Here is an 11168-nt window from a genome sequence, read left to right on the forward strand (position 1 = left end):
TCTATGCTCTCACCCTGTTCAATACAGACACTCCTACTGCAGTGCCTTAGAGTGTTTTCAGACACTGAGCACTGTCAACCTGCAGAATATCACTGTCTAGATCTACAGGGGCCATTTTTGTCTTCCAGTATTAATGGACTTTCTGTCCTACACACTATCTAAAAAGAATTCAAACTGTTCTTGCAATACTCTGCTCCTTGCTTATTGAAATAAATTGTATTCTGCTTTCCAATAAGGGTCCTTATTTTTACAATGGTGTGAATTCACTAACCTTCCTATTTTCCTAATATTTATTTAAAAAAAAATTGCCTTTAATGCTACACAGCGAAACAAGCATGGTGCCAAGTCTGAAAAGTCCTCATCACCAACATCCATTACCGAAATGGCTTCAAAGAGCCAGCTGAAATAAATAATTTGGGGTTTGCAGGAAGATAAGCAATTTCCACAATGCAAGTATAAAAGACCCAATTTTACAAGTGAAACATGAACCAGTTTAAATGTTACTATATGAAATACCTGGATACGGGCAGAGGTTGCACTATAAATTGTCATTAATAAACACAGGCTATGCAGTAAAAAAAAAATAATAATTAAATAAATAAAACCAACAATAATAATACAGAAAACTAAATGCAAAGAGACTTTAAACAAGCAAAATGTTTTTGAACCAAATCACCAAAACCTGCCTTTAAATTTTACACTGTAGGCTTAAATGGTTTTTAAATGTCTTCCTCTGTCAAAATGACACACCTGTATAGAATTTGAAAATATCAATCATGTTTTTAAAGTTTTCCAATCTCCAATGGCTTAAAAAAAAAAAAAAAAAAGGGTGAGATCATGTTTGACTTGTATCGTCCCTCTTTAACATCACAGTGTGCATTAGAACAAATAGTTTTAAAAAAAACAACATTTCAAAATATCTTTTGTAGAATACAAGGAAAAGCATACAGCCTACAATTCAGACAACAGCTGGAAGAGATAACGTCCTGCTGGCCTTGACGACAGCTTAGTTTCCAGTGAGCTTTTCATCACACCAGGTAATAAGTGCAGCCACCAAGGGGAGCAAGTTATCGTGACTTACTTAGAAAACTCTAGGTGTAGTATATTTGAGACCTGACTGACAGACGCTGAATAAGAACATTACCTTTCATTACAAATTAATGCAAAAAATCAGTGACAACAGAGGCAATAGGATGAGGAAAATTGGCTATAATTGCTCTGGCCTTGATAGTTGCACCTACTTTCCCTGGCATTGTTGTTTCCCGCGTTTGAAAAGTCACATCCTTTTCATTTAGGTCAGTCTAAAGTTAAATGCACCATTAAGGCAGCAGAACATGTTGCGATAAAGAAAAGCATCAATGGCAGCTTCTGTAATTGCTTCTTCCACATTGTTCTATTCAGCAAGCCCAATGCTGCCATTTGGCCTTTCAGTGAGGCAAGAGCACCCTCCATTTCGGCCATACAACCTCATACTCTTGGACTTTTGTCCTTGTTCCTTTTCCTACATTGCTAATTTTAGAGACACTTACTGTGCCAACAGAAGAAGTCATCCTGTGACATTCAGACAGGATTCCAACTAAATTTTCCAAATCTCAATCAACAAGTCCTGCAGTACCACAGCGGTACTCTCTACCCATCACTGTGGGAACATTTCACATTAAGCTGCTCAGACTCCTCTAGTCCAAATGTACGGAGGTAAAGAGAAGGCAGGGGGCTGTCAGAACAGCATGAGAATGAAAGCTCCCTGTAAAATCCATCTAGTTGTTTTGGCTCTGGATGTATAAAGGCAACTACAAAAGCTGAATTTATTTGGGCTTGTTCTCCCTCTTTCCAGCTCAAATCCTCTCAGTTTTTCATCCTCAAGTGCATTCTTGCAAGTCCGCAACAGAAATCAATCTGGCGTCATAATTAGCAGTAATGAGAGTCGTTTGGTTGACCCTCACCATGATATGTTCTCTTGTTGTTGTTGCATTATGAGCTGCGCTAAAATCCTTTTCTCTCCCACTCGCATACTCTCTTGCTGTCTCCCTCCCTTACTGGAGACAGATGGGGAAGCTGAACATTTAGCCCAGGACAATGCCTTCTGAAGGGTAGCAAGGAATGTCACCCAACAAATTTTAACCCCTACACTGGCAACTGCACCTACTCTGCTAAACTGAAGAGTCTATGACTCAACCAGAGCAACTTGCATAAGCTGCATTTAAAATAAATAAATACATAAATAAAATATGTAATATTTGAGATTTTGGGCTTGGCATGCACTTATACATGGCACACTAAACACGCAATGATTAATTTGTCATAGGGCTGTGCAAAAAATCAAATACGATTTTCATGCGCATCTCATCAGTAAAGACGCTCCTGTAATTAGTAGTATATCTCCAGCACGTGGGTTCAGATCAGGGTTGCCAGGTTTTCGCAACAAATCCTGCCCAGTTGCTTCTCAAAACTAGTCCAAAACTAGCCCAATCGCGTTTCCAGGAGGTTCCCCGATAAAAATTGCATCCCGGGGTTAAAATATACGTTTTTTTGGCATGGTTGCCTTGGTAAAATTCTAATTTTAGGGGCTAAATATCACGTTATTGGTATTGGGGTCGCTTCACCCGCGGACATGAAAAACAACCGCAGACTTGGCAACACTGGTTCAGGTGGAGCGGCATTTACTACACAGAGCCGTAGCAAAGAGTATAGAAGCCTCATTGGCCGTAGTCCACCGACAAGCTACACAAAATTGCTTTCAAAATCGACAAAGAATCGCCTGCGATTTTAAAATCGATTTTGTGTAGACGGTCGGTGAATTACGGCTCTGTGTAGTAAATGCCAACCAGTGTTGCCAAATCTGTGGTTGTTTTTCATGTCCGCGGGTTGAAGCGACCCAATAACGTGATATTTAGCCCCTAAAATGTGAATATTACCAAGGGAACCCTGCCGAAAAACATACATTTTAACCCCGGGATGCAATTTTTATCGGGGAACCTCCTGGAAACGCGTTTGGGCTAGTTTTGGACCAGTTTTGAGAAGCAACTGGGCAGGATTTGTTGTGAAATCCTGGCAACCCTGATCTGAACCCACGTGCTGGAGATACACTACTAATTACAGGATCGTCTTTACTGATTAGATGCGCATGAAAATCGTATTCGATTTTTTGCACAGCCCTAATTTGTCATACCAAGACTACTAAGCTTTTGACAAATTAATATGGTCTAAGGAAAACTGCAGAGCAACTTTAAAGAATGTGACACTAAATTTGTGATTCATATTTATGGCACCCAAAAGAAATAAGAAAACTCTTAATAATAAAAATGTTCTTTATTTGCATTGACTGTTCCATAAAGATTCTTCAACCTCCATGGAAACTTTCCATTGAATGTAAGTTTCTTTATGGTGATAGAACATTCTCTAGATTATTAAAATGTTCTTCTCACTGATTGCTCACTGAAAGGTTCTTTTGGAAAGAAATGCAACATTTATTCCACATTGTAGTTGCAGGCTTCTTTCATGAACTCAACTATTCTAATATCAAGCCACTTACCCAGCAACGTTAAATGATCACTTTTTAAGTTGCCATATTAAAGGGGTCATATGCAAGGTTAAAAATAACATTATTTTGTGTATTTGGTGTAATGCAATTTTTATGCGTTTTAAGGTTCAAAAAACACATTATTTTCCACATACTGCGCATTATTGTTTCTCTTCTATGCCCTGCCTTTCTGAAACACATCAATTTTTACAAAACTCATCATTCTAAAAAAGCGAGGTGTGCTCTAATTGGCCTGATATCCAGTGTGTTGTGATTTGCTGAATGCCTCAGGCATGTGACGGAAATGTTACACCCCTTAACATACGGCTATGACGTTTCCCAGCAGGACGAGACTCTGTATTTCGCATCAGAGGGAGTCTCTGGCACATTTATAAACCGAATAACTTAAGGAATTTGTGGATTAGTGCGTACTGGGGATGTGCACCATTTCAAAGGATTCAGTTCGATTTGGTGAACTGGTTCGACTGGTTCACTAAGAAGATCCACTGCTCTAAACTCACGTTTGAATCATCATTGGCAAATTATTTAAATATAAAAAAACGTAATTATACAGGCTGTGAGTCAGAAGTGCCAGACTGTCCTTGCAAAGTTGGAACTGCCCCACTTTAAAGAAACAGCCTTTGTGCCACAGACGCATTGTAGGCTAGACTGCAGGTTCAGTAAACAGTCCTCTTCCTCCATGAAATGCGCAGCACACATCTGAATATTTGGATGGAACCGTTCTGAAACAGTGTTGTAAATACAACTTAACCACTGATTTCTAGTTGTGTCCTCTTTTGGAAGGCCAAACAAAGTTTCGCTTTCACGACGAAACACACAGCATCTCAACAACATGGCGGCTGCGGCAAGAGCAAGAATAAAAGTTACGACTTCTTTCTTTTTATGAACATTTTGGCGGTGTTATGCAAATCTTCCCACATCGTAACGTAGACATGTGGGGGGTGTTAGAACGAGCCATATAGGTAGGTGTGGTTGACTTTTAACTTTTATAAAGAACATCTCTTTGGATTTGAGACTTTAGTCTTTGCAACTTTACAAATCTTCTTTATGCACCAAGAGCTTGTAACAGTCCAAAGAGAGAGGAAAAATTGAAGGTTAAATATTTGTAAGTCTTGAAAAAACAGAAATTGTTTTTAATCGCCATCATTTTGACAACTTAAAATAAAGTTTTTTAATAATAAGTTATTTAAAAAAATAAACTTTCAGAAAAAGTAAGACTAAAACAAGCATTGTTTACTTTCCATCTGTTAATGAAATACCCAAAACAATGTAATAGTTTCTGTTTAATTATAGTAAAACTGGAAAGTATACATGAGAAATTAAACAAAGAAAAAATAAATAAAAATAAAGAAGGTCAAGTCATTGTTGCATTTAAAAGTAAAACCTCCACTTCCTTTCTTCTTATCACCTCAGTTTCTTTATCAGCTATATGCAGCTCACCTTAAAATTAAAGATGGCACAAAAATGAACTGGTTATAAAAGCATGTGTTTTAAGGTTCTTGAAAATGGTACTTGCCTCGATGCCTTCTTTTCATGGTGTTATTGTGACACCTACTGGTTAATACTGATACTTTACTGTACACAGTCATTTCTCCTACAAAGATACATGTTGAGTCAAAACAAATTACTAGGTTAATTGTAAGTTATCACTTTTTTACCAAACACATAATACCTGCCAAGTAACTGGTGAGAAGATAAAGGAACGGTGATTTTGTATAAATCACAAGCTGAATAAACCTAGCTGATGCTCTTACAAAAACTTTGGCAAGAACTCTAAAGATGAAGCTCTTTAACAAAGCATTTGTATGAACTGTAATTACAGAGAATGAGCAGTACACAAAAGATGCTTTCATGACAGTGAAGAGGAAGCAATTATGAAGTCCTTACAAAAAAAGAAACAAATGTTTGATTTGAAGTCAACCCTATGCATGATAATAAATGAAGTAAATACTGTAATCAAATTTCCATTGTGCACAATGGTCAGTTGTGTCAATGGCCACTAAAACTGGAGTTCAGCTGACAAAATCCCACTAATTACATTAAAAGGGTCAGAAACCAGAGGAGGAAGACTCTTCCAGGAATGCAGGAAACATGAAGAGATGACAGGAGCAGATTGAGCACAGCCTGTGACCAATCAAAGACCAAATGAGTTTTAAGATAATCCACTACTGGAGCTAAAACTCAGCCTGTGGACCACCTGTAGTGTGAACTGTTCATTACAAGTTCAGCTGTAAGAAGCCACAGTAGGGGAAAGAATGGCCTCTTAACAGTCACTGCATTCCACACATTCTGAAAGGAGACATCATTCTGATAAAAGAAGTGCAATTATGTCTTACACTCTGTGACTCAGAAAGGGTGTGTTGATGAAAACATCTCAGGACAAACAGCCTACCTCACATCTGTTTAGAGCAAAATAAATCCCCTATTTTTGAGCTGTTTATTTGGAAAGCACCTAAAATAGTCCCTGTGTTTTATCTTCTTATTTTTTTTTTTTTTTTTTTTTTGCTTTTGTGCAATAAAAGACATTTTTAAAACATATAAACAGTGCCTTGGGAAAGTATTCATATCCCTTAATTTTTTCATGTTATGTTATGATGCTGCCTTATGTTAAATTTATTTAAATTACTTTTTTTCCCACATCATTCTACACTCCATACGCCATAATGGCAAAGCAAAATACAAGTTTTTAGCATCTTTGCAAATTCCTTAAAATTAAAAAACTAATTTAGCTCGGGAGTATTAATATTGCTTGTAGATGTTACACTTCGAGTGAAGTTAACCTGTGCCAAATTCAACTGAATGGGTATGATTTGGAAAGGCACACACATCTTAATAAAAGGTCTAACAGCTGAGAATGCATAACAGAGCAAAAACCAAGCACTGAGGTCAAAAAAAAAAAAACCTGCCTGCAGAGCTGACAGAGATCTGAGGAAGAGTTCAGAAAATATTCTGATGCACTGAAGGTTCACAGAAACATGTAGCCTCTGTTATCCATAATGGAAGAAGTTTGAAACAGCAAGGACTCTTCCTAGAGCTGGCCTCCTTGCCAAACTGAGCAACTGAAGGGGAAAGGCCTTGTCTAGACTGTTGACCAAGAAGCTGATGGTCACTCTAGCTGAGCTCCATGATCAAATATGCAGATGGGAGAAACTTTATGCCAGTGTGGCCAGACTTAATCTTCTCCTCAGTGAAGACACATGAAAACACACTTGGAATTTGCCAAAAAGCACCTAAAGAACTCTCAGACTTTGAGAAACAAGATTCTCTGATCTGAAGAACCTAAATTCCAAGCATAATGTTTGAAGGAACTTCAGACTGGGCAGAAGGTTCACCTTCCAACAGGACAATGACCCTAAGCACACAGCAAGAGTGGCTTACAGACAACTCTGTGAATGTCCTTGAGTGGCACAGCCAGAGCCTGGCTTGAACACAATCAAAAATTTCTGGAGAAACCTGAAAATGTGCATCTGCCCCCATCCAAGCTGCAGATTTTGAGAGGTGAAGAGGTGAAGAGAAGAATGGCAGATAATTGCCAAATGCTGATGTGCAAGCATCAGCATTTGGCATTCAGGTAAAGTGTAAACATAGTGGGCCTAATTTACAAAATGAACGTACAAAAGAAAATTGGGCGTATGGTCATTTCAAAACTTGGAATTTATCAATATGGACGTGAGCGGTGGCTTCGATCAATCTCACGTCTGGTCTCAGCTCGTGTACGCAAGTTTTTGAGTTACCTGAACTTGTGCGCAGCATAGTAAGTATGTTGTTGATTTGTGGGTAACACTGTGTGAAGCATAGTAGCTTTTCCTGACCGTCAAACAAAGCTCATTAGTCGATCGTTAACCAGAAAGATTAGAATGTCTATTTTTATACAGGGCTTTAGCTTTATGCATAAATAGCAGCGTAAACAAGACCATGAGGATTCAATCGTTGCATCATGCACCTGCAGCGCTTCTATGAAAGGAGAAAAACTAAAATTAAAAGGAATAAAATAAATAGGATCAAACTAAATATATAATAGGGTATAATATAATTAACAGATTAACAAAAGGGGGTAAAAACACTGTGCAATAGGCTACACTCATTTTTGTTACAGTTTTAATGCATTTTATTTCTTTCAGGGTGTTTTTAATGCCGTGATATTCAAATGACGATTGTTTTCTGCCGCCACATTTATCAACGTGCGATTATTCATACAATGAGATTGGCGACATACGAATGTTTCATGAATCACACGTGAACTCTGTCGTAAGTTGATCTGTGCACACAGATCTGCGCTCGTTTCTACTTTAGATTGATAAATGAGGCCCACTGTGATACAATAAAGGCACTAGGTTTTAAAGAAAATTATTATCTGTTAAATTTAAAATAATTAAATTTCAGAGTTTTCAATTCATCAAAAAATCAAGAAAAGGTATCACAGCTTCCATAAAAATATTAAAAAACACAAATCTTTTCAACATTTAAGAAATGTTTCATGAGCACCAAACATCTTCAGGATCATGTGACACTGAAGTCTGGAGTAATAGCTACTTAAAATTCAGATTTGCCATGATAGGAATATATTACATTTTAAATATATTAAAAAGAATATATTATTTTTATTTTACACAATTACTTTTTTTTTTTTAAATAATTGCAGCCTTGGTGAGTATAAGATATTTCTTTCTAAAACATTTTAAAACATCATAAATATTTTTAAGTTGTATATAGCTGCCTTGATATTTTAGCAAAGTATTTTGGGGTACTTGGCTTCAAATGTTTTAAAACCCCTCTCCTAAACCACATGTTGATATTAAAAAAAAAACCATGTTGGGTGGGCATTCAAAAACAATACTTCACCAGCACTAAAGCAAGACTGGATAATTCGGTCTTATCCCTGAGCTAATTTTATCCTTTGATTTAGCACTGGCAGTCAACAACTAAGTTAATGGCATTGAAAGAGGGGTTCAATGTGTGTGGGTGTGTTTTATCATCTGTCTCTCTGCTGTCTGTTTTAACATAACAAAAAATATGTTTTGCTGTTGCTTAAATCATCTAAAAAAATAACCATCATGCTGTCAATTTCTAAAAAAAAATGTCTACAATTTGCATAAAATAAGACATTTGATTACTGAAGAAACAAAGAGCACTGACAGCAGATACATATTAACTTCACAAAGTTTTTATAATGCACATAAATTCTTTGTGTGGATATACCTTGAATTTCATTGACATTTTACATTGTAGATTAATGAACCAGTTTTGTCCTTCTAAAATAATAAATAATGACATCATAAAGCCTCACTGAAAAATCATTCCAATGACTCTTAAAAACATTAGACATAAAACTCTACCTGCCATTACTTTTTACAACAGCAACATTTCTACTCTGACATTAATCAATTTAATTTTCTTATTGTATCAAAATTATGAAATTATATAGCTACTCAGTATATCACTATATAATCACTCTATACACACACACACAACTATACAACATAAGGAACCACTATTATAAGGCCTTGACTCTAACTATATCTAAATGATCATTTAAAGCGATCTCTACATCCTCTACAATTTGTCAACATTGTTGGGCTATGAAAACATTTATAAAATCAACTCAAAATCTTACTTCCATATTTCACCATACATGAGTTCAACAAAGCTGGGCTGCGGTTTGGGACGGTTACATATTTTACATAATTTAATACGTGTGTGATTGTTGATTGTTTTGCTGAAACTAATTTCCAGTCATTCATTCGGTGTTTTAGAAATGTCAATACTGATTAACAATATTTGACACGTTTTTTGGTATCTAACAGTGCTGACCCATATAGAGTGACAGATAAGAAAATATCAGTGTAATAATATAAAAGCAAGACACTGCACCAAAACAGATGAATACGTAAACATTTTCCTAATAACTCAAACCCCAGTGATTCAGTAAGAGGCCTGACAGCAGCAGAGTGGGGGACATATGATAATTCACTAGAATAATAACCATTAATGAGAACAGAGACACGTAATATAATTATTTTTTTAAAAAAAAGTGTAACTTAACTTACAAATTTAGGTTTCTTCTCTCCGTCATCCCCACTTGAACTGCCCTGAGATGACACTCCGACTCCAAATCCTTTCTTTCGATGGATTTTATTCTCCCTCCCTTGATTCGAGCCTTCATGTCGCTGATGGCGGTAGTTATCCATGTCCAGGTGAAGATATATAACTATTTCTACCAAGTTTTGTGCGGAACTAAGAGCGCATGATATCCCAAAATTGACCGTTGAAAGAGACGAGCGCGAGCTCGGATTAAGTTCTCGAGGGAACGTGTGCACGAGACTCGCTGGTTGAGAGTTGACAGTAGTTGTCTAATAAGACAGTAATCCAATTGCCAGCTCTTTAGATCCCACTAACACCCCTTTTCAAACCACTAGACTGACGTAAGTGTTTAAAATAGTCCCCGGTGCGACAAAATACTCAATTTTTTAGATGTTTATAGATTGTACAGTCTAGTAAAAGAAGAGTGCTGACATGGAATACGAAGAAATGTTATCAGGAATGTCCAGGGATCTGAAACTCCCGCCTCGGACACAGCCAATGAAATGCGTCGGATTGAGCAACACGTGATGATCGACAAAGCCACTAGAAGGCAATCCTGTAGCCATTAGCCGAAAAAGCGTAACGGCTAAAGCTAACGCTTCCGGTCTGGCAGTACGTGGGAAAGGAGACCAGAGGCCGGTTTATTTTGAATGGATGTCAGTGGAGGAGAAGGCTTCACTACGCTGAATAAACAGCTTTTTAGAGGAAACGGATTATCATTTAATGAGTCGACAGCCTATCTGCTAATCTTCAACATGTTTTACACTAAACAATACTTCTGGATTGAACTATTTTTAGTAGTGATGGGAAATCGAGGCTTTCTGAACCGAAAAACGGTTCATTACTCGAAGCTTTTAACACAGTGCGCACTAGCGACATCTGGTGGCCAGACCTGGTTTCTCCGCCAAATCTAACAAAACATTGCGGAGCAGAGTATGGGTTGAAAAGGTTTTTAGTCTATGCCAACTCGTGTCATGCGTAGTCCGGTCAGCGGATTCACATATTGATCCATAATATAAAATATACTTGTGTGTGATTATTAAATTGATAATTTACGTGAGTAGTAGCAAAAATAATTTGGGTGAGCTGTTCGGGGTCTCTAAGACCCCAGCTATAAGAACATGATAAAATGCAATAGAGGTGTGACGTGCATTCAGTTTCTGTCTGGTGTTGAGGTTATTCTAAACTATTCTACTGAATACCAAATAAGTGTAGTCACACACTACCAAGTCATTCAACCATATCAATTTTTTTTTATTTTTTTTTTTTTTTTATTATTTTTGTTTATGAAACACAGCATGACATTAGTATATTACATGCCGGGTATAATATACCTTTTTAAAAGATTCACAGTTTTTACAGCTTTCTTATTGGAAGAGTCAGAAATCAAATACATATACAATTTTAAATCTTCCAGAAAAAGGTTAAAGAAAGGCTTACACTTACAATATTTACATTTGTGAACAAAATATTTGGCGGGAAACAAAATAAGATTGAGTAAATAAAAAATATCTGATTGTTCTCTTTCAAAATGTATATAACCCAA

The 11168-nt window shown here is 36.8% G+C and overlaps 1 protein-coding gene across 1 annotated transcript in view; it reads right to left on the bottom strand.

Moving 5' to 3' along the window:
* The window catches only part of LOC109098308 (protein diaphanous homolog 3-like), a 328141-nt gene extending 317970 nt beyond the window's left edge, over nt 1–10171 (bottom strand). Inside the window, 1 exon segment of the mRNA XM_042733923.1 lies at nt 9589–10171. Within this exon segment, the coding sequence (XP_042589857.1) occupies nt 9589–9729 (141 nt within the window). The 5' untranslated portion in view covers nt 9730–10171.
* Nucleotides 10172–11168: the final 997 nt, after the last annotated feature.

This window comes from Cyprinus carpio, chromosome B11 (assembly GCF_018340385.1).
Source record: "Cyprinus carpio isolate SPL01 chromosome B11, ASM1834038v1, whole genome shotgun sequence".
Classification (NCBI taxonomy): Eukaryota; Metazoa; Chordata; class Actinopteri; order Cypriniformes; family Cyprinidae; genus Cyprinus; species Cyprinus carpio.